Source organism: Chanodichthys erythropterus, chromosome 15 (genome assembly GCF_024489055.1).
Source record: "Chanodichthys erythropterus isolate Z2021 chromosome 15, ASM2448905v1, whole genome shotgun sequence".
In the NCBI taxonomy this organism is placed as follows: domain Eukaryota; kingdom Metazoa; phylum Chordata; class Actinopteri; order Cypriniformes; family Xenocyprididae; genus Chanodichthys; species Chanodichthys erythropterus.
This window is the reverse complement of record NC_090235.1, coordinates 30,326,011-30,350,860: the sequence shown is the minus strand read 5'-3', so window position 1 is coordinate 30,350,860 and position 24,850 is coordinate 30,326,011. Positions and strand designations below refer to the sequence as shown.

At 39.2% G+C, this 24,850-nt stretch overlaps 1 protein-coding gene across 1 annotated transcript in view; it reads left to right on the top strand.

Annotated features, from left to right (window-relative positions):
• jarid2b (jumonji and AT-rich interaction domain containing 2b) overlaps positions 1-24,850 on the top strand; it is a 121,358-nt gene that overhangs the window by 43,693 nt on the left and 52,815 nt on the right. The window contains exons 2-3 of the mRNA XM_067411573.1: positions 18,053-18,188; positions 23,261-23,384. Of these exons, the coding sequence (XP_067267674.1) occupies positions 18,053-18,188; positions 23,261-23,384 (260 nt within the window). The remainder of the gene's footprint in view (positions 1-18,052; positions 18,189-23,260; positions 23,385-24,850) is intronic.

Genomic DNA, 24,850 nt, shown 5'->3' with positions numbered 1-24,850 from the left:
ATGGAGTGTAGATGATCCTCCGCTAATTATTGGTAAGGCTAATCAAGTAATTAGCATGTCGGTGAGGTAATATTTGTGTAAGGTGTCCATTGTGTATTTATTGGTGGATAATAACCGTTCTTTGTCTGGCGCACTGACAACAATGTCGCCGTTGCTGTTACACCAATATGAATGTTTCAGTGGCTGATGCTGGTGCTGAGCAGGATGGGTGAAGGCTGATATAATGCCCATATATCTTGTGTATTTTATGTGCATTATGATATATATTAATAGTAATAATAATATTACTCTAGTTACATAGATGTTTAATAAAGGAATGTTATTTATACATTTATTTTCCATGTGTTATTCGTGTTTTTTTGCACTATATTTTTCATTTATTTGTAATATTAATTTTAATTTAACTTTCATTTTAAATTTAAATGTATATTATAATTTTTTTTTTTTCATGAACGCAAACCATTATTTTTAATAACAAATGAATGAAAGACTGGGATCATTGCGAAATAATTTAAATGTCACCATGATGAATGTAATGCTTTATAAACCGTATACCCGATTCTCTAATGACGGACACATTTCTACTGTTGTATGGTATATATTGTCGTACCATACTGCATAAGTCACCCTAACTGATATATTGCTTACATTTATCATTGTCTCCTATGTTTGCTGTGTGTCTTGAAGGTGTAATGTTTCCTCCATAAACAGAAGGGTGTTTTAGGTGCCTCCGATGCCGGGCTGAGTTGCCCTCTTCTTTGTCTTGTGATTGACATGTGGCCCGGCGTGATGCGGCATGCCAGGCATGTAGGTAATGAAGCGGGGAAACGCTCCTGAAGGGATCGCTTGTTACTCCCTGACAGTTAAAGCACCACTCGCTCTGCCAAGGTGTCCAAATAACAGAGCTGATGTATATTTATGAAGCTTGTTAAAGGTGGAGTGATGGAGAAAATGAAGGTGAGAGAGAGGAATTGTCTGTTCAGAGAAGAAGGCTGGAAGGTTGGCATAATGTTTCTCTAGAATTGGGCTGGACTTCTTAGTGCATCTTTAATGTTTATGGTTGAGCAAATAGACCTGGTGGTGTTTGTGACCCTGTTTGATAATTTTTATTCTTGTGTGGAAAGACGACATCAAGCTGTTTATTTTGGAATAATGGAGACTCAACTATTTTCACTATTTTCCTCCCCAAAATGTTCATCAGTTTGCACGTGAGCAACTTTTCTACTGACATAACTAAGGATGTGGTTAAATATCACTCTATATCAGCGCGGCTGTGATCGACTAAGTGAGTGTATTACCTGCGTCTACCTAATATTCTTCAGGTCAGTCTTATATCCATAATCACAAAATAAGTTTGAATGTCTGCTGAGGAAAGCGATATCTTTAACATTTTAACATTTTAAGAGGATTTCCCATGACAGTGCTAGTCACTGCATTTGTCATTTGCATCTCGTAAGATATTGTTTAAAGTTGTTTCAGTCCATTTCAATATAAAATATTCAGAATTCAGAAGTTACAGCACAAGTTTAGGATGTCTGAAATCAGATGGTGTGTGTCAGTCTGTAGAAGTGCAGTCTCAGGAGTTCATAATGTGCAGTCTCTCAGTGTTCAGCCCCCAGCTGTCCAATTTGTCTCCCAGTGCATGAGTCAGGAGTGTGGCCTGGCGTAAACACCTCTGAAATCTGGTAAGATCGTGCCAACCTCAGGAGGGCATCCCAGGACGTGGCGCTTTGTTTGCCCCACTGCCATAAAACCCTCACTGAGCAACATCACGGTGTTAGCTAGCTCTCTCTGCGCTGCAGTTGCTGCTTTCTTGCCAATGGTTTGGAAAATATTTACAGCAGCTGTGAGCAGAGAAGCTAATCCTCGCACGCCGTGCTGTGCTCTCAAGCCTCTCAGCCCCATACAGGGCACACATTGTCCTCGCCTTGTCTGTTTGCTGCTCTTCGTTTTTCTCTTTTCCTGTTGCAAAATGTTTTTCTCAAAATTCACCCCAAAACAACTGCTTTAAATCAGTAGGTTTCTTGAAAACACTTTTAAGGCGAAGAAAGGAAAAAAAACAAACAAAAAAAACAATAGAGCTCAGTTTTGCCTCCATTAACCCATAGCATTTTGTTTGTCTGATAACTTTGTTTAAAATGGTTTCCAATTCTGTCCCTGAAGTGTAAGTTATGACTTCAGATATGCCTGTCGGCATGCAGTGACCTACAGAGGCTGATGTCAGCAGCACCACAGCATAGGATATTGCTTTACTTGAGTTTTGTTGTGTTTGCAGTCTGAATTAAGTGTGATGAGATAAAGACTATATATGAAAACATGTTTACATCAGTCTAATGAATTTTTTACTGAATTTGTCAAAGCAGGTAATTAATTAACATCTGAATTACTCACTAGATGTTTATATGGCAACATATAGTAAACATTTACACAAGCTTTCTTGTTATAAACAGTATTGGAGAGTGTAATTTCACTTAAATTTGAAGACATACCACAAAACTAAGCAGAAGGAGACAGTCTAATATATATATTCTAACTGTCAGAATATATATATATATATAATATATATTTATATGTATATATATATATATATATATATATATATATATATGTATGTATTTGTATGTGTGTATATATATATATATATATATATATATATATATATATGTATGTATTTGTATGTGTGTATATATATATATATATATATATATATATATATATATATATATATATATATATATATATATATATATATATATATATATATATAAAATATGTACTATAGTATTTGTTTATATTTTGAATTAGCTTTTAATACCTTTTTATATTTTCAGTTTTAGTAATTTTATGTAATTTTTGTCATGTTTTAATATTTCAGTTTCGATTTTCAAAATTAAAATTAAACTTATTTAATTGCAGTTAATTGCCAAGGCAGCATTTCTAATTTTCATTTAAATAAAATAATAATAATAAAAAAAAATAGATGTAAAAACTTAAATTGAACTTATTTCAGCTTTATTTCAATTAATGAAAACTTAGTCAACAATAACAAGTGACCATATACTGTTTGTCACTAATTCATAAGCTGTAATAAACATATATTTTAATAAACCCCTTGCACACCTGGGTGGTCTAAAAATAATGCAAAATGCAGTTTGAAAATACAGCACATTTTCTCAGTTTATTCAGCATCGGCATAAAGTTCATTTTGGACCCTGCCACCCCTGTACAAGGGCTTCAACTAGAGTTACCAGGCATCTTGAGAATGTTGTTGGCTTGCAGTGGCATATTCTTGCATTTTGCTGATGCTAGTTGACAGAGAGAGGTCTTTTACAATTGTCCCAAGTGCTTAAATGGGAATCTCTCAGTATTTTAGCGCTGAACTGTCAGAATCAACCAATAACGCTGTCGATTTGCAGAGGATATGAGTTTATGAGCATATTTCATACATTTTTATGACTGTGGTTTATGGACTGAAATAAAGGTCCAGTTCTTCTGTTATTACTTTGTAAATGGATTGAGATGTTTTAGCAGAGACATTTCTTTGGAGTTCTGACTGTCTGAGTCAGCTTTGGCCAGTATTAGTAGAAAACCTGTTTTACTGTCCTCTCACGTCCTTACACACACACACACACACAGACACAGCCCCTGGCCCTCCTCCATTTGGCAGGCACTGGTACTGAGTAACAAGGTAACTTTGGTCAATTACATTAGAGTCACACAGAGCAAATGGAGGGATGTATGGAGATACTGAGAGGAGGAGAGGTCAGGGCCATGGAGAAGTGCATGTAAGACATATTACTATTAGCAGGACACTGGCTTCTTGCTCACCTACCCATCAAAGTCATTTAAAGGTAAAAATAAATTTTATAGCAAAACTTTCATAATGTCCAATATTTAAATATGTCAAAATTTGTGTGCTGATAAGAGCATGACACATCTGCCATGTTTTGTCAGCTTAGATAATAAGTGTCAGATAATTGTATAATACATTTAAAGGTAATGTCACTGTTAGAAGAGAGAGAACAGCACCTGCTGTATTGAAAATTCTAGAAAATTCTAGATTCAGTTGTAGTTTTGAGATTTCAGTGTGTTGTATTACTATGAAGATCTCGCAAACAGCTTAAAGTTGCCATTTAACCAACAGCAGTCCATTTCCCCATCATCCACTTAAGCTAAACCTCCTCTGCTGTGTGTGCAATTTGATGGCCGTACTTAGCCTAACATACATTGGGCACTGTATGTTAGGCACTAGGCACTCTATATTTATATAATATATATTTTATATAATCTAGGGTTTAGAATTTTCTTTTATTATTTTCATAAAGAGACAAATTTTGTAAGTGAAAGAGCGTTTTAACAGCTGACCTTTTCTGAGCTGTAATGAGCGTGCTGTTTACTTGTTCTGACTACTTCTCTGTAGTTACGCTGATGTTAGCAAAACCATGTGTTTCCTTGCATAGATTCCCCAAACCCTCCGCCGCCAGCTTAAACTCTTACATATGACTCAGAGAAACTGATGTTTGTCTGCATATGTTTCAGCATTAAGAACTTCCGCTAACTCTACACGTGATCTTTAGAGGCCCAAACTGAACATGGCATTCAAGAATACATGAAGGGAGATTACATGTGACAGTGTTAGAAGCTGAGATGTTGCACGATAAAACCTTTTTTTTCTCTCTCTCTCTCTCTCTGTCAAATCTTTTGTGGTCCATGGTGATGTAGCAGATTTAACCATTGTGACCCAGATGGTATACCAGGTATAACTAGGTCCACCAGCTTGGTAGTCAATACCAGTTTGAACCAGCCATGAGCATAAATGACCAACAGCATTGGACCAGCAAGAAAACAGCAAATACCCTGCATTAGCTATGGATTTGGATTTGAGGTATTCCAAATTCTTATTTTCAGCAAAATGTTTTTTGAAGGTACCCACTCAAGATGCTTTTGTCAATCAGCTTCAAGCCCCACCTTCAGCAAAAACTGGTTCACACACTTGAAAATCTGTTTTCCTTCCATCTGTGTGTGTTTGTGTTATGGTGGGTGGCATGGCTGTTGTGGGTTTGTATACATCTTCCTGTGCCACCCAGGAGAAACAAGAGTTGCATTTCCTCTTAAATCCCTCCATGCTGATTACACTCTTTGATTTTAGCTTTGTTCCTCTCCAACTGCTGCTGAAGTGGAGAAATCTCTGTTTATTTATTAAAGGCTTGCACAGGCTGTAGGGCGACCTGTCAGATCCATTAGATGATCTCTCATCAAAAGAAAGAAAGGGAGAATGTGAAGGAGAGGTTTTATAAATTGTGGAAAAAGGGTGTTAAAGACATGGAGAGATGGGGGTCTGGGGTGTTTGGTTGCGGTGTGGTGCTATAAACGCGTTTAGCAGAGCTGCATTAAGACTTCACACAGCGCCGACAGGAACTCTCCAGTTTCATAAGGCTGATCTCTGAACCAACTCCACAAGGCGTTTGCTCCACAAATGTCATCTCAAAAAAAAAAAAAAAAGAAGAAGAAAAAAAGGAAAATAAGGGTTTCATTTAGGGGTAGATTTACTGTTTAGCAACTAGGTTAAAGTTAAAAAAACAATAGAAGTCTATGGATGTGTCCTCATTTAGATAAATGTATATAGATAAACGCAAATTATGCATGCATCGGAATTCTTTTGGTTTTATGGGATTAAAGTGTATGTGTTAGTCATTGAAAACTACATTATAATCTCCCTTTATTCTGCTGGTGTTGAGTATATTGATCCAGTAAGACTGTGAGCTTGGAGATCTCTCATGCTTCACACATCTAATGTGTGGGGTTTCCTTCCAGTCACACACTGCTGCCTCTGTCCAGAGCGCTGCTCAAATGTGTTATTCTGCACACTTTAAACACACATGATCAGCACTTTGGCACTCTGTGTGGTTTGTGAGTACATGATTAGACACTGAATCTGCACCTGCTGAAATCCACAGAAAGCAATGTATTTAGGCAGAAACTCATCAGCAGAACAGTCATAATTCCCCAAATGCTACACTTTCCCAACCCAGTTGTGTGTATTGCATATTTTTGCTGTTTTAATTAATAGGCAAATGAGTCATTGGCTAAGTATATGTTTAAATACATTTCGATACACCCCCTCCCCCCAAACCAGCTCACAAAATGTGGGGAAAAAAGTCGGCAGATCTCATCTGAGTCTACCTGATCTATATCAAATATATCACATATCACATTGTTCCCACAAAATGGCTGATGTCAGTCGTATTTGCTTTGTGGTAAAGTCGGGCAAGCAAATCTTGCCCTCAATTCTGCATGCTGCCTAACATGTAAATTTTGCGGGAATTGAAGACAAAATTCATGCTTGACGGCAATGTGGTTAGTGTCTTCAAATATCGAGGTATTTTAATAGATCAAGTTAACCTGATTTGGGTTCTTCAACTCTTTTGAGAGACTTTGAAGCTGTTTGCACATGCATGCATGGAAAACTCATCTGGATTTGTCCTTGTAATTATACCATCTTTTCTGAGTAGCTGGTTTGCTCTCTCTCTTTCTCTCTCTCTCTCTCTCTTTGTGTGTGTGTGTGTGTGTGTGTGTGGGAGAGAAGGTTTATGGTCTTGAATTCTCTTTAGGCAAATTATGACATCACATCAGAGGAGCTTGGTCTCAAGGCCACTGTGCTAAGTTCAACATTACCTCAGACACAAAACACACGCAAACAACCATTCATGTCCATCTCAAGAGGTCACATTTCTCTTTGATTTGAAAGAGTTCAGGAGCACCACATGCTCTTCTAGCTGATTCTAAGTCCTCCTTCCTGTTTCTGTAGGATGGTTTAATTTTGGTCAGACCTAATTGCTCATGACTATATGGTGCTATCCCTTTAAACACACGGTCCTTGTTGCTTGTGTTTAAAGTGCAGCTAGAAGCTTCTTTTGGTGTGTGGTCTCGTGCAGCCTGTGACGGATATCAGGCCTGCTCAGACTCACACTGAAGGAGAGTGTTTGGTTAGAATTACTGCTGCATTAATACCTTGTATTTAGCCTCTTCTAGGCTGTTACGACATTTCATTTTCAAAGTCGTCATCTGGTTGGTTGAATTCTACAGGATGTCTGGGAGACCTGTGTGTTTGTCGCGTTCTTTAATGGTCCGCCTGGCTACGCAATATCACGTTTATTATTGAAGGCGATTCATCTGCGATAATGAACGCGATAGAGCCGTAGATCACTGACAAGCTACGCAATGTCTATTAAATGCCGCTCCATTTGAAAGCAGGTGATGGCGATTTAGCGGTAATCAGGGAACCGGCTTTACTGACGAAATGCGCATGACAATCGCATGCGATATATCGCCCAGCCCTAGCCATGATGACAAACCCCCTCGTGGAAGAAGAACTGACAATGAGCGCTTAGCCGGATCAACTAAACGCTGGATTTTCAAACGTATGTGAAGTTCGCGGCTCAATTGTTGCAGTAAACTTGGACAACGTTTTTAATGAATAATTTATTAGATGCATGCCAGTCTGTTATTGTAGGGACACACACATTTTCACACCCCTAAACATGACGCGCAACAAAACGACCTGTGATTGGTTGCGTGACATGTCAGTCAAACATCCTCTTGGGCAGTCTTTGGCCAATGAAAGCTGCAATAGAGCACAGACCTTCTGCCTTCAGTGTGAAGGTCTGGCTATGCTAGACTAAGGGTGCTTTCACACCTGAGCATTTGTTTTGGAACCTAGTGCGTTTTCTCTCTTGGCTCACTTCATTTTAGGCATGTGAACACGGCAATCGCGCTGGGACACGCACCAAAACAACCGCTCTGAAACCACCTGAACGAGGTGGTCTCGGCCTGATTGCAAATGAACTCTGGAACGGTTCGCTTTTGGTGTGAAAGAAATCCGACCCAACGGACTAACTAACCAAATTATATCATATTTCATAGTGGGAAATGCAGCAGTGTTTGATTCTGTGAGTGAACACATTAATTACTGCAGTTAAAAACCATAGAGCACCTCATCACCTTAAAATGTTGTTTAATCGCACTTATCTGTGCAAGTCTGCAGGAATGCTGTCCTGACGAAGCCTTGATTCCCACTCTTGCTGAATTATAACATTCATATAGTGTTTCAATGCGTCTTGACACTGTTAGCCTACTAGACAGCACTGAGAGCTACAGAGAGTGTGCGCTTCAATTAATATGAATATGATTTAAAGGTGCTAAAGAGGTTCTTTTTGTCGACTGAGTTTTTGAAATGAGCGCATGGGTAAGAACAACCCCCCTCCTTCACAGCTCATTTAGAGGGAACGCCTCCCAAAACTCGTGCACGAGTATCGGAACATGAGTGTTTACCACCGGCATTCGCTGTGTTATTAAACCGGGCACACATTTAACGACTAGCTAAAACATTCTGACTATGCTCAACATACAGCGATTGTTTCCTGCTCCTGAAGTAGATTTATATACTTTCACATGGAATTTGAACACCTACTGTAATCGCAGACTGAACGTAACTGGCTCTGACTGGACACGTTTGAGCGCGATCAGTCATAAGTATCAATTTACATTCATAATCGGCCTTAGGCCGTGTGTCCACCTAAGCGTTTTTTCCAGCTCCGAGCGTACTTTTTCAATTGTTTTCAATGGGAGCGCCGCGTTTTTTAAACGCCAGGAGCGTAACGAGGCGCTGAGCGCCTTTTTCACGCTCAAGCGCTGAGAGCTGGGCGTTTTTATTGGTCGCCTCGAGTTGAAGAATGTTCAACTTTGAGTAAAACGCTGCGCTCATCACTGTCACTTTTTAGCCAACCATCCAATCAGAGTGGAGGAGGGGCGGGACAAATACAACTCCGACCAACTGTCACATTCTTGCCGAACATGCATAGCAAGTAATTCCACATTGTGTGAACATTTTTAACCTGAAACAGGTTAAAATAGGATATTCCGCATCATAGCAACAAAGCGTCTCAACGGAAAAAAACGCTACGCTGCAGAAGCGCTCTCAAGCGCTCACAGACGGGCGTTTTAAGCAAAGCGCCTAGCGTTTTCAGCTGGCTAAAAACGCTCTGGTGGACACACGGCCTTACACTTAAAGCTGCGCACACACTTAGTGGATTCATTATGTCGGACTCACCGCAGGTGTGAAAACACCATAATGTACACTTAACAGCAAGCCATTAGAGAATACCCATGTACCGTGAGCATTGCGCCAAATGAATTGCTGTGTCTCGCCAGAAGATGGCGTTTGCAGCACTTTTAATTCCGTCATTTAGTGGACTATATTAGTGGAGTAATGTAGGGAATAGTCAATGAGGGTATAGGGGCAATTTCGAATACAAAAACCTTGTTCAGGTGTGTTTACTTAGGTTTGGAACTAAACTTTGCAGGAAGGTGGCCCTTCAAGAGCAGGTTTGGACACCGCTGGCTTATATGTTCTTTGATGTACTGCTACATGACTGATCATCATCTCAAACACTGCTTTATCTTTCTGACTGTGTACCTTTCCATCTTGTTTTCCTTCCCCTCTTTATCTTTGTCCGCTTTTCATGAGGCCGCTGTGGTGCAGATCTGTTGTGTTTAATTCATCAGCAAAAGCCTGGCCCGCTTCTGTCTCTTGGTCGCTAGTAGAAAAAAAACTGTGGGGCCCCAGTCCGGGTCTGTTGTGTAGGAAGGTTTTGTTGATAAAGCCTCTTTTTATTGGACCAGCTGTAGCACTGAAGGTGGCCAGCTCTGTCCCATAACCTGTAATTCAGTTTGGCATTTATTTATTTCTGTAAAACCAAAACGCACGGCTCTTATAAATCTATTACATTTTGGCCAGGGCTTTGCACTTGATGGCAGTGACTGGCGATGGCAATTTGTCACTCAAGCACGTTAAGCTTGGTTGTGCTGTCCATCTGCGGGCTGCTCGTGGCACTGCACCGCACCAGTGCCAAGTTGATCAGCAGAGCGGAGTTGTAATAACCGCTGTCCTGTCTCAACACATAAACTTGCTTTTGCAACCCTGCACAGTCGCTGTAAGCATACCCACAGGATAGAATGACATGCAGAGGATCAGGGGTCCCAATCTTTAAATTTGAGATGTCAGAGTCAGATATAAGCAATTCGAGGTCTTCAGGATTACCTGAAAGCTTCAGTCAGATGAGAGTGATCAGGGTTGGAGCTAAACTCTGCAGGAAGTAAGAGTCGCCCAGCCCTGGTGTATAATGTTCGTGTACCATGTGTTTCTAAAAAGCGTCTTTCTCCATTGGTGACCTTTCAAAAGGAGCCATGTATTTTGCTAAAATATGGATGCAGAACCATGAGCAAAGATGCAAGGTTTTCAAATTGCTTCCAGAGGATCACGCTCCATCTGAGCAACTCCAGCTACCATTATAATGGTAGTGATCTCATTTTTTCTTTGTCATTTGAAAAGGGGTTAACATGACAGCCCAGGATACTTTTTAAAGGATGGACCCTAAAGACCCTTAGCTCTGTAGTGGCGTGTTGCTCAGACATTCCAATGCAGTGAAGTAGAGGGTGTAATGGGGTGCCTCTGTTGGCCTCCCGCACCAGATCACCTCTCGTTGTCCCCTCCATGGCTTTTGCTCGGAGCAAACAAAACAAAAGTACTTTCTTGTCATGGCTGACTCTAGCTGTGCTTCGCTCTCAAACCAATCACCTTTAATCTGCTTATGGCAGACCAAGCAAGCGTAGACATACGCTCTGTGGTGCTGACCCAAATTTCGAGAAAATACCGCTATGTGTGCTTGTTTCCTTTATTCCTCCAACATCTGGAGGACACGTGTAGAGAGAGGAAGAAGTGCTTTAATATTTTTGCTCTTTAAGGCCATCTCTCCCGGCACTTGTTTTCCCCCTCTTGCTCTGTCTTTCTCAAGGAATTCGTGTTATAACAAATTTCTTGATGTTAAGAGAAAGATCTCAATTGGCGCATGGCCTACATTCTTTGTTGATGAGATCCAGGACTGTGTGGCTATATTTAGTGTCTTTCATCTGAACAGGCTTTCAGTGCGTTTTGAAAAAAGCCCATTTTCGAAAGTATGGTCCCCCTCCATGCCTTCTAATGAAACCATTGTCATTACATATTCATCTGGGAAAGAAGACGTTTGAACTTCCTACATGCAGATAAAGGAATTCTTTTGTTCATTCATGCTTTCTTCAATGTTAATATGATGTACATTCACTCTACAATCTGACTTATATTTTTTAGAAGAGTAAAGATTTTGTCATTGGATAGTTGTTAGAAAAGTATTCTTTTGAAGCTACCTTACATGTACATCCAAGAAAAATGCATTATACTCGGCTGTTATAAATTAGATACATAACTGCACCATGGCATTTTTAGAGTCGGTACATTTTTAGCTTTTATTGTATAAGCTAGTGGGTATGTTACAAAACAAAGTGTGTTGATGGCTTTAACACATTTAAATGGTTTTAGCTTGGCAGTTTGTTGGCTGATTGTGACTGTTAGCACACTAAAGCATGATCAGAAAAGTAAAACTCTGTGAAGTCACTTATGTTAAATGAATTCCCTTTAAAAAAATATTAAAGCTAAATCTAGTCAGCTTTGTTAATCAACTAGTTAATCATTTGAGGCAAACAGAGCTTTGCCTTGTCCATTGTGGTCTGTGCACGTGTTTCTAGATTCAGTCGCAGGGTATGCTAATACTGCTGTCTGGAGGGGGAAAAAAGAGAAGTTTCTCAGGCTGTACAGGAAATGCACGCTCAATGGCGGTTACAGACAGATGCTCTGTGTTCATTTAGCCTCTGTTGGGTCTTTAAAGCTTTCGAAAGAAACTTTGTATTTACCTAGAGCAAGTGATGTCACGTGTCTGGTGTCTTGTTGACTGATGGAGATCTTGCATCCTCATTGCGTATGCCCTCATTGGAACGCTTTAAGTATGCTAGGAGCCCCAAGTCTCACTTGGGCCGTCTATGTGATGTGTGTGTGTGTGTGTGTATGCATGAGTGTGTGTGAATGAGAGACACTTCTCCTCGCTCTGTCACACACTCATGTGCTCCTGGTGCTCATTAACGAGGCTCCGAGCTCCTCTGGGATAGAGCAGAGGGGGTTTTGGGAAGCAGGGTGAGTGTTCATACGTGTGGTGCGGGTAAGTGGCGTCTCTTAGCTTGTGCCAGCTCTCAGTGTCTCGTCACATCTGAGTTCCGGTGCTGCCAACCGACTCTGCCAGTCTATGTATGAGCCTGGCATCATCACGGTACCTGCCAGGAGCAGTTTTCTGATGCTTGTCTTTGTGACAAATTTTATTTGACACAAGCAAGTTTGTGTGTATGTGCTTGGGCACATTGTGGGCAGACTAGCTTCCTGTATATGATACATAAGTCCAAAGTATACTTCAGTTTTGTAATGAGTGCCAGTGTACAGCCAAATGCATAGCCTTTCAATGTTCTTATCTGTTTCTCTCAAGGAGTTATGACTGATAAAATATCTTTTGTACTCGTTAAAACTTTAGAATTGTGGGTATCTCTTGCATGCTTACAGTTCATGTGTACTATGCTGATAATGAAGTTTAAGGCACACATACTGTACACACACTCGAGCGTATGTGTAAAAACAAACTATATAATGGTTAGTGTTGTCAAAAGTACAGACTTCGCTACCAAGTCGATACTGAAATTTTACTGTTGAGCGGATTCGTAAGCATGTCTGATTGGCCATTGTGTTCACACGATCAACATATATGTCTGTGATTGGCTACAATGATCAATGCACGGGAGCATTTGAAAGCCCACAGAAGTGTTTGAATTTGAAAGCAGGTGTCTATCAGCGGACCGATCTGCTGATAAACGCATGTTTTCAGACGCTCCCGTGTGTATCTGTGTAAGTACTCTGTGAAGACTGTCATTGATGTCTATTTACAACAAGTTTTTGAAGCGTTGATAATTGTAGCCAATCACAGACATATCTGTTGAGCGCGTGAGCAAAATGGCCAATCGAAGGCGTTTACGAATCCACTCGAGTGGTCAAACTGTCACATTTTTAAACTGTCAGTATCGACTTGGTCTCGAAGTTAGCACTTTTGACAACACTAATATAATGCTATACAAAAACAGTATACTTTGGGTCAGAAGTATACTACATGCTAGTATGCAAATGCTTGGTCAACACATTGCATTACTGCATCACTGATGGTAACAAAGCAGTGTACACAAAGGGGGGGGGGGTGCGCGCAATAGAGTGACCTTCAAATGCTATTGAATTGAATTTTGTGTTGTTCGGTTAGGAAAATGTTGACAGTTTAATTAAACTTTGGATTACTTGCTCAGCAAAATTGTCTTTGAACTGTTGCTCTGTCATTACAATAGATGACTAGTTGAGTTGATGTAAACAAGTAGACCACAGGGGATGAATTGAAATGCCCATACTTATATTATATAATACAATACTAATATAATATAATATGAATATGCTTATAAGTAGTATGGGCATTTCAATTCATCCTCTGAAGTTTTTAGCATTCTTATATGCCAAACTGTCCCTTGTAAAGGTAAAGTGTAAAATGTGAACTTTAGACACAAAACTGAGATGTGTCAGTTCTGAGATTAGCATGTTTATAATGTAACACTCATGAGAAAGGTGAATTGGTTAATTGCTATGTTAGGTTGTCAAAACTGCAATTAGCTGCTACGCTGACTCGTAGAAGCAGTCTAACACTGAATATCTGTAGTTGTGCACAGCCTCTGTGACTTGGCATTTGAAGGCCGAAATATGATTGTTGCATTCTTCTGATCGTTGTTTTTATTGCAGACTAGCAAGCCATGCTGCACTCCTACAGCTCTGTTAATGCCAGTATCCAGCTCAGCATTTTTTCCGAGCTGGAATGCTATATGTAGCGCAAGAAGGAAATAACTGTGGCGGCTTGCCAGGCTTTGAGGGAAGGTGGGGGGGGGGTACGTAGAGGAGGGTGGAAAGGAGAAAAGAAAACAAACTTGAAGGCAAAGCGTTCGTGGTCGGCTCCCAGAGTTGAGAGAGGAGTTTTTCATACGGGAGAGGTGTGTGCGTGCTCTCAGCAGTAATACTCTATTCAGAGAGCTGCGCTGGCTCGGCGCCAGACCGCGAGGTGATAGCAAGCGCGGGGTAATTGCTGCCTAGCCGGCAGCCTGCTGGATTGTGCTCCTGGGATCCAGTGACAGCATCACGCCTCTGAGCGCTTCAGCCCACCTCGCCGTCTGCGCGGAGCGCTGTACGCGCACTTGCACGCTGTTATTATTGCCGTCTCTTGGCATAGGACCCTGGCCACGGCGCATTAGAGCAATAATATGTAGTTAATTCTTTAAACTGACACTTTGAATCATTTGCTAATTCTAATGTCTGTGAGAACTGCGCTGTGGTTGAGCTGCGGCTTTGCATGCAGGCTATTTTGAGCCGCGCTGTCTGTGTGTGCAAGCATGCGTGTGTGCGTGCACGTCTGCAGGTGTGTGTGTGTGTGTGTGTCTCTAACGAGGTGCTCTGGTGGTTTCACACACACCACACACCCAATCAGCTGCTGTCAGGCTTTTGCAGCGCATCAGTGCGTAGAGGAGTCTCGAGGTGTGTGTGTTTGTTGACATGTCTGCTGGGAGATCTGATGTTCACCTGTCAGTGTCAGCCCCCGCACAGGAACTTGCACATGCACACACTCCTGTGTCTTTTGTTCAATAAGACCTACCTTCTGCTTAACCTCACAGGAAACAATTCCACCATGCAAACCTTATACTTCTAATTGGGCATTTCCTGAAGATTTGGCTAGGTTTATGTTTAGAAATCAATAAATTGACAAAAGGCATGTCTAGGGCGGTAACTTTCGGTAAGCATTGGTGTTGTTTGCTGAAGGTTTTACCTCTTTTATAGTAACTTAGCTTTAGGGATTTCAGTAATTTTGTAATCTTATGTTCATACTACACAATATTTTTGTCTGTTACAATACTGTGTCAGATTATGCGATTTTCACTCCTAAATTCTTGTTGTCGTGGACGACAAACATGTCAGACTACATGTTGCTTCCCGACCAATTATTGCTTGTCGTCTTTAAAAAAAAAAAAAAATTCCCCCTGAAATCAAAATTGAAGTTTTTTAGCTTTTAATATGAATATGCCTTAATGTTATGAATAAGCTGGTGTGCTCCAAAACAATGACAAAATTTGGATTTAGGAGATATAAGCATTCAAAACTTATAGTCTCTCACTTCCGCTAAAATGGATCACGGATTTTCATGACATCACATCGCATTTCAGCTTCTCATCAAATCTTCTGTCCAATCAAATGCTCTCTAGAATCTGAAGTCCCGCCACCTCCTACACTATCAACAGACACTAAAGCTGCGGCTGAAATCGGTCATTTGTTCACACATTTATTAGTTTCTACATGGTAAAGTGCATATAGTGCACTATATAAGGGATAAGGAATGATTCAGACAGTGTAAATATGCTTACTATTGATGCGAATGAAGTCCGTTTTCATGTGTAACGCAGCGTGAGCATAGTCTGTTATGGCCCAGGGACATGAGAGCACAGAGCGGATCATATCCGCGAGTTGGCTCAGACCACGAAAGGTATTGGACCCGTTTAAATTCTGCACAGAACGCTGTATTTTAAAGTGATATAGAGGAGATTAGGAGGATAAACGGTTAGATATTAAAAGGAAATGGAGGTTTTACTGAGTTTAACGGCTCTGGCTGTGCTGTGATATAAACTAAACGTTATTGGCTATTTCAAAAAAGGGGCGGTACTGTTCGACATATCTCCCTGTTTCAGTTGAAATTGCGATAGTAGTCCCTTGTGGAGACCTCATAAATTCAGACGTATTGTTGCCATAGTTCCACTAACCTTTCCTCTATTTCATGATTCCACCTAGCAGAACCAATACCATTTTTGAAAGCTGTGTATGAAATAGTTTCTTTGCTCTTATTGGTCAGCATCACCGATGTGATAGAACCCATCATGGAGGGTCAAAAAAATTAAACATGCTAGTCTTTCGGTCGTGACATCGTGAAGCGCCAAAGACGCAGCGTCAGTTGTCGTACACTATAACGCTATACAAGATGAAACGATTGATTCATGCGTCTCTATGCCCAATGTCCTTTATGAATCACAATGACACCCTACGTCAAGCAGATCATGCCTGCCGAAATCTAAAAATATAGTTAAAAACAGAAATATTGTGAAATATTGTTAACAATAAAAATAAAAAATAAAAGTTTTCTACTTAAATTTTTTTAAAAATGTTATATATTCCTGTAATGGCAAATTACTCCAGTAGCAATTAATAGCAGTCTTTAGTGTCACATGATCCTGCAGAAAGAACATCCTAACAAACACCTAGCAATGTGTTAAAAATCCTTGTGCACACCTTGGCAACAGCATAGCATCTCCTTGACAACCACCTGAAACACCCTAGCATTGTGGAGGCAAGTTTTGCACAGGCAATCACCACTTACATTTCCAGAAAATTATAAATTCTAGTTTGATGGCACCAACTTCTGTTGGCAGTGTTTGTTGTTGTTGTTGTTGTTGTTGTTGTTGTTGTTTTTGTCAGACATCAAAGCATTGCACACAGTTATCTCTTTCCAAGATTTAATTTTGTAACAGATAACCAAGGTCAAATTGTTTGTATGTGTGTGTAAGTGTCTAACTGACATCTGGCTTCTCCTTTAGTACAGTGACTGTGAATAACACAACCCCCCCACCTCAACGGCACGGGAATGTCTGTAGTTCCCCTCTCGAGACGAGCACTCAGAGAGAGAGGAAGCAGTTATTGTCTGTGTGGGAAATAACAATTTAACTGGCTCTCTGAATGCTAACGCATGCAGATATGTGCAATCACTGGCATCTTTCATCTCATCTTTGATGAATTCCACTGAAACTTATGTACTCACTGTATTAACATTTTTATATATATATAATTGTGTGTTTGGTGTGTGTGTGTGTGTGTGTGTGTGTGTGTGTGTGTGTGTGTGTATATATGTATATGTATGTATATATATATATATATATATATATATATATATATATTATATTATATTATATTATATTATATTATATTATATTATATTATATTATATTATATTATATTATATTATATTTATATATAAAATATACATTTATTTCCTACAGTGTTCATCCCCTGCAAATCTAGCAGTTAGAAAACAAACGATTGAGTCGGTTTTGATTGCCTTGCTTTGTTACTGTATTCCACTAATAATCATTAAATGACATTACTTAAATATACACAACTTGGTTATTTACTTAAGTCCTTCCCTTTTACAGTCTATGGTCCTTCCATATAAACTACACTTTTCCACTTTTGTGTTAAATCCTAAATTCTGTATGTCAATTTTATGACCAAGTCATTCTGTAATGTATTACAGTTGCCGTCAAATGTCTAAATATTTAAACTGTTAATGATAACGTAATTTTAATTTAACGTAATATCAGTTCCTCTTGTCTGACAGCTAAGACATGCAATGTCCATTTCAATCAGTCCACAATTTTAACTGCTTAGCTTTCAGGACCTTTAAAAGAAGAATCCTTATGATTCCTGACACCTAAATTTGGCCAGCGTACTACAGTTTTAATTCTATACCAAATAATACAACCGTTTTGTGAAGGTGTACAGTTAAGAAAATTATTTCTATAGCACACTTTTGCTATTTATAGCATGCCTGTGAGAACCTGACCTGTGTGAGCCATGTTGTAAATGATTCTATAGATAGATTCAGAATTGTTATCAAGGATTGTTGTCTGGAAAGGAAATTGTATTTTTTTGGAAAGGAAGTTCTTGTCTTTGTTCCATTCTTAAAATCTCTCAAAAAGATGATGCACTTTTTGAAATAGTCCAAGATCAAACAAATCATAGATTATAAAGAATAAGGAAAATTATGTCATTACGAACCATCACAATAACACAGTGTGATATTTGGCGGAGAAGTGTGTGTTTGTGCGAGACATTCCTCTCTTTCCATGGAAAGTGCTGTAGATTGATTTTATTTGTTTACTCAAGCAGCTGCATTGATGTTTCTCAGTGTCGTGAGTGCTGATGAGGTCTCTACTAAAGTGCTGATCATATCTCTCTTAACAGGATGATAATGATGGGATGCCATGGTCGGAGGAGCGAGTGGTGCGGAAGGTGCTCTATCTCTCACTGAAGGAGTTTAAGAGTGCACAAAAGCGCCAGCTCTGTGACGGCATCGGCAATGGAGGAAAAGGCCCTAATGGTAAGACACATGCTCAATGTTTTCTTCACTGAGCTTCTAAACACTCAGTCATTATTTTATTAAACTGTACTTTACAGGCACATTTTTGTTCAGTATTTCACAAGTTTGTTACCAGCACCTGATGTTAAAATCTTGATTATTAGAGCATGTTTTCCATCAAATGTTTGAAAAAAGCTTTGATTTAGCACCTTCCCTTTCAGTACAGTGCAAACATCTACTTTTGTCTGGTCAAAGGAAGTTCCTAAGGAGGTTTCCAGTGAGTATTTGTGTAAAAGTGCCATATGATCCAGGTTACTTCAGAGCTTTTGAAGTCGTCTGATAGCAGCATGTCTGACGTTGCAGCTTGGCACTGTGGGACTTCACTTCACACGGGCCTCAGAAAGCCAGAGCTTTCACTAAAAAGAGCTCTGAGACTCTAAAAGGAACAAAGAACAGGCTTCATATGTACGAGTCTGCACAGCCAGAGACAAGGGGGAAAGCCTTTTCTTGATATGGGCTTAACGCTTTTTATCACTCAGTTGGGAAATAGAAAGAAAAATAAAAGAAATACAACAGATGTGAGACTTTATTCCCTGGCTTCTGTCAGGAGTGAAAGGACGCTTCTCAAAGACTTTACTTAGAGAAGACAGCATATTTTAATTGATGTTAACAAAACAAGGCTGTGAGAAATATAAGTGCAGTCCACTTAGTATGTCAAGATCTATTACAGTTAACTTTCTAGTAAAGTATTGTTTCACAAATATTTGAGATCACAGAGGTAAAATTGTGCAAACACTGTTTCATGTCACTTTTAAGGTCCTAGATCAAGTCTTGTTTTAACAACAGAGTTTGTTGTCTAATGTAAATATTCTTGAAAGACTTTTAGATATTTTTCAAACATTTTCAGTGTTTCGTCTGCTAAACGGTTAATGTCGACAAACAGCATATTAAATGGCCTGTAGTCTCTCACAACCTTGTTTTGTTTGCAAACAAATTGCTCAACAACTCTGAACAAAGTTTGTTGTATCTGAGTAGTTGTTGCTGTGTGGCCGGCCGGTGAGAGGTAAAGCTCGTCCCAGTGGCACTAACAACTTTTCAAACACCCCCCACTCCACATGTAAACATGAGAGAGACTCAAGCTGAAGGGGTTTCTGTTGAGACTATGGCAAGAAGCTAGATATACAGTCTCTGAAACTGATAATATGCTTTTATCACAACAGCCCTTAATCTTGTTTTCTTGTTGTTGTATGCCTTAACGTTGCATTGCAACCTCAGGCTAGCAGTAATCCCTTTGAACGTAGGGTGTTTAACGAAGGGTGATACACAAAGTCTTTGTTCACAAATGCAAATGCTCAACAGATACAACTGCAGCATGTTTTGCCACGAAAGGATCAGCATCAGATTTAGCTTCCATCCGTACACTAGCAATAATGGATTGTCTGTCTATCTGTCTGTCTATGTGTCTATCTGTCTGTCATTCTTTTTTTCTTTTTTTTTAATTATTGGTCTATAAACATGCATCAGATGCACTTTTGCATGTGTCAGCATTTTGTAACTTGTTAACAACTGTATCTATAGACAAAGTGTTGTTACATCTCTAAGCAATAATCCCATAGTTTGTTTCCGTTTATTTATTTTTTCTCTCTCTCCATAATCTTAAGATCAAGATCATTTTAAATGAATCTCTTTATAGTCAATGCACAGATCTGTGAGTGTTGGAGAATCTTCACACGTCTCAAGGAACCAAACTCCATGTGCTGGCAGCTCCTGAAGCAGACAAAAGGGGACTGTCTTGGGACATGTTTTAGCTTTTGTGTTCCAAACAATGTGGCACTGGCGTCCATTTTGAGGCAACGTTAAGAGGACAAAAACAGTCTATTTTGGCCAAAGCCACTGCTTCTGCCACCACAGTCCATATATCCTCTTATTAAAAGGGATTTATTTTACACTTTTGTAACATTGTTTTTGCACCAAAATCCACTAGCAATATTAGTCAAATAGTTGTAATTTAGTTTTACATGATCATTTTCCTACTTCTGTACAACCTTTAAAATATGTATATATATTTTTTTCTATTGTGTCTTTAAGACTGAGTCCCAGTGGCACTACACCTGCCAAAATTGTTTGTAAAATTCTGGTAGCCATTTATTGAACCTTTAGACAATTTTTTGAGTGTCAGGTTTTTATGACATATTATATAGTGACAATATGAAACTTATACTTGAGGAGGAAAAAAAATCCCTCAGTTTTATTCAGAGGCCTAGACTGAGCAAAAATATTAATTTTGGTTTAGTTTCTGTGCCCGGTTGCATAAAGCACCTTAAGTTTTTCCCTTAAGTATGACACTTAAGGTGTGATTTCACCATAACTAAGGGAATTACGTAAAGGTGTTGTATATAATCCCTTAAACTGTTCTCTTTTAAAGGAAACCGTTAAGTGTTTCATGACAGCAACCCAGGTTTTGCTGTTATAAAATTCTACTGTTGCCATGGACATGTTATTTGTTAATACACGATTGTGGTAAATTTTCACAGAAAACAACATAAGATGGATAAGGAAAACAAAAAAGAAAACTGAATATGAAAGAGAGAGACCAGACAAGAAACTCAAATCGATAGTTTACTCAAAATTGAGATTTCTGCCATCACTCAATCACCCTCATGTCGTTCCAAATCCAGACTTTTTCATCTTTGGATAACAAATAAAGATATTTTTAATATTTTCTCATTATTTATGTCCATTCATTGAAAGACAACCATATGATTTAGGCTGTTTCAAAAGCTCAAACGTGCACACAAGAACCAATGAGGTTTGTTCTTGCGTGATGCATGCATGTTTGCTCTTCCGTTGACCATATAAGATATGTGCTACATATGTAATTCAATCGATGTTTATGTGAATAAATGGCTAAATTACAATTTGTTTATCAAATAAAGCGGTCGATTGTGTCTCGTTAGAAGACTTGGATTGAACCTGGTCACTCCGTGTAATACTTAAGGTGAACTTTTCCAAACATTATGTTATACTTAGGAAATGACGGTTAAGGGGCTTTATGCAACACTTACCATTTAAGGGATTACTTAAGTGAAAATATATACTTAAGGGAAATTCTTAGGGTTTATGACGTCTCACTTTAAGAAACTCATAAGTAACACTTAACGGTTATTTTATGCAACACCCTTAAGTTTAAGGGAAACATAAGGCCGATCTTAAGGGAAAATTATATTTAAGGTGCTTTATGCAACCGGGCACTGATATTTAAATGGCAAGTTTGCATCTTGAAATATAACTAACAATATAGAAGTTATTCTTATGTGTACTTTATAAAAATCAGTAAAGATTTCACAGCAAAAAGACACATGTACCATAGATTGTGTACAACCGGTATTTCAGCAAGTTTTGATCATGTTCATAATTTAGAGGCCTTAGAAATTTGCATATCAAATATGTGACAGCAGTTAATGAAACTAGAGAAGTGTACATGTCTTAAATGACCAATCTTTCTTTGAATCCTCAGACCAGTTTAAGACTGGGCTAAGGTCACTGGCCAACGAAATGGCTCCTAACCAGGCATGATGCGACTGGTTTCCAGGGACATGCAATCGGTGTTTCCATTAGGGCTGACGTTATTCAGTCTAGATGTGCTTTGTGTTGTAATTACGTTCTGAGCATCAGATCTGTGATGGGACAATTCTATACCGCATTTCTACATGCTTTCATGTTCTAAATTAACTAATGGGTCGCACGTCATAACACCACACCGCTCACTCAACATCCCGCTCTCTGTGGAAACCAGGAGGTGAATGTAGCGACGCGACGGGCTTAGTTAAACACGCATAAATATAATTAGAGCCCCTGAAGGACAGACGGTTGATAAACCATCACACGCTCTTCCGGCCTGTAGAGAGAGAGAGAGAGAGAGAGAGACAGGACGTTTGGCTCCGCAAGACTCAGACTGTCTTTCACACAGCCACTCAAGTGAGACCAACATATGTAAAACACGGCGCGGGAAGCGAGCAGCCCGCGTTAAGCTGTTTACATCTGATCCCTCTCCACCCACGTTGGCTTGGCTTGGCCGGCTCTCTCGGGTTTTGGCTTCTCGTGTCGTGATGAAGGCAGAGGCTCGTGAGCTTGTTTGCTCTTGCACTTGAGGAGTCGTTTTGAATATAGAACACAAGTGGTTTTGCTGCTTTTCTATTTGGAGTTAAACATCCCAATTTTGTCAAAGACAATGTTTGGTCTTATGAGAATAGCCCTCTAAGACTTAACTTGGATGCTTTGAAGTCCAGCCATGTTGGTCCATATATGAGAGGGAAGCATTTTTATAGCTTTTCATGTATGTGTTGGATAGCAGCTTTATTGTAGTTTCTTTCTTCTCCAGCTGTTTTACTGGCTGGTTGGTGATTTGAAATCCAGCCACTGGGAATGTTTGGTGATTCTGGATATTCGCTTAACAAATGTTACTAAACACGGAAATTAAATCAGCTGAGCCGTATAAATGGAGATTTAACTTCGTAATCCTGGTTGCTCTAGTGTTGATGGCCAGAGCTCTTTAGATGTTGTTACTGGTTTCCCCGTGTTGAATACTGACTAGAATATATATTTCTCTCACTCTTAATGTGAAATATTTATTATTTCTTTTCTCTTTTTTTTTTTTTCTCATTTAATTGTAATCATCATGTCCACTTGTTTTTTGAGACCATTATCAGTTCTAGACATGTGATACAGCAGCTTTTGTTATTAATCAGTGTTTCTTTGCCAGTTGAAACCCAGTAGTGTTGAGATTGCATGTAATAATGGACCGTCCCATTTTTACAACCTTGAATCTGCACAAGTTAACACAATTTCATAGTCTTACATTGACTTTCGTCATATAAAATCCAGGTACATTACAAAATGTCCTTGCTTCTACAGTTGGACTCTGAAGTAAACCATCTCTCTTTTCCCATTTGCTTGTGATCCATTTCAGTTCTGCATTGCATGATTAAAGTAAAACCATGCTGTGGTGATTATATTCATCTTAAGTTCAAATACTTGACGCATTGCATCTGGAGGTTGTTACAGTTTCTCACTGTTTCTTTCTTTCCGTACAGCTTCCTTGTCAAATGGGCAGCTGAATGGATGTGGGTCTAAGGGAGGACATAAAGAGGATGGGTCTCTCTCGAGGAGTGCAGATGGAGGCAGTGAGTACTCTGAGGACTGCCCGGCCAAAAAGAGGTGAGTGACCCACTCTCGCTGTCTCAGAGGTCAATGTTAAAGAGATGGTTGTATCTCTGGCGGGTAACTCCAGCTGAGGCGGCACTTTTATAGACACGAAGAAGAGAGTATGAAAAGAGATGCCATTATTAGGACCTAAGAACGGCATTCTCAGACTGGGATATTTCACTTACTGAAGATGTCAGACTTCCTGTTTTTAATTTCCCCATTTGTTTCTATTTCTGGCTTTATTTAGCAGCAAATGACAGTCAGGAAAAAAATTAAACGGCTTCATTAAAAGGAGTCTGAGGACCATATAACAAGTGGTAATTCTTTTAAATGAATTGCTGTCATGGTCGTTTTTAATTAGTCACTTTAAGACATGCTTAAACATTTTTAATTATTAATTAAAAAGCAGGAGAGTTAATGTGTCCAAGTACAGTCGGTAATTAACTATTCAGCTTGTAATTTTTCAGGATGTTGTAATCTGTGATTTGGAAAAGCTCTGAAGAGAGAGGGAAGATACAAGCAGCTTGGTGAAGAAACATAAATAGATAAGCTTTTTTATTTTTTATTTGAGCAATGCCTTTGAGGCAGACACTGGCTTGAAAATGGTGAGAAAAACAAATGACAGGTCTTTTTCAATAGAAAAATCATAAACTGCTAATTTCCATGGCCACACTGAGCTTTCAATGCACTTTCAGTACTCTCTGTTGATTCATATTTTTCATCAAATGACCTGGTTGGTTTGGATTCTGGCAAAGCAGCTCATCTTGTGATTTGTGTGATATTTATTGGTGGAGTGGAGGACTCAAAGGAATAGTTCACAGAAAATTAAACTTCTGTCATCATTAAATCATCATTTCAAACCCATATGACTTCTTCTGTGCAGCACACAAAGTGAAATTGAGGATAATGTAGGTTGTTCTATTCCCTGAATTTACAATGAATTCAGACGTTTCAAAAAGGACACAAAGCCATTTTATTGCTTTGTAGGAGAAGCAGGCCAAAATTTAAAGGGGTGGTTGATTATGATTTCACTTTTTTAACTTTAGTTAGTGTGTAATGTTGCTGTTAGAGCATAAACAACATCTGCAAAGTTATGACGCTCAAAGTTCAATGCAAAGGGAGAGATTTTCTTTTAAAGAATTCTCTGGTTAAGGACTGAAACAAATGGCTGGTAGGGGCTACAACTTCTTTCTGGGCTAATGATATCACTAACCTTAAAATTTACATAAACCCATCATTTTGGCTGTGTGAGATTCTCCAGCTTTGTTGTAATATAAGTCTAAGGTGTCCCCTGAATGTGTCTGTGACGTTTCAGCTCAAATATCCCATAGAATTTTTTTTTTTTTTAATTCATTTTCTTAACTTCCTATTTTGGGGCATCATTAACAATGCACCGATATATAGGTTGCGGCCCCTTTAATTCTCATGCTCCCTTGTGCTTGCCTTGAACAGCATAAACACAGTTTACACAGCTAAAT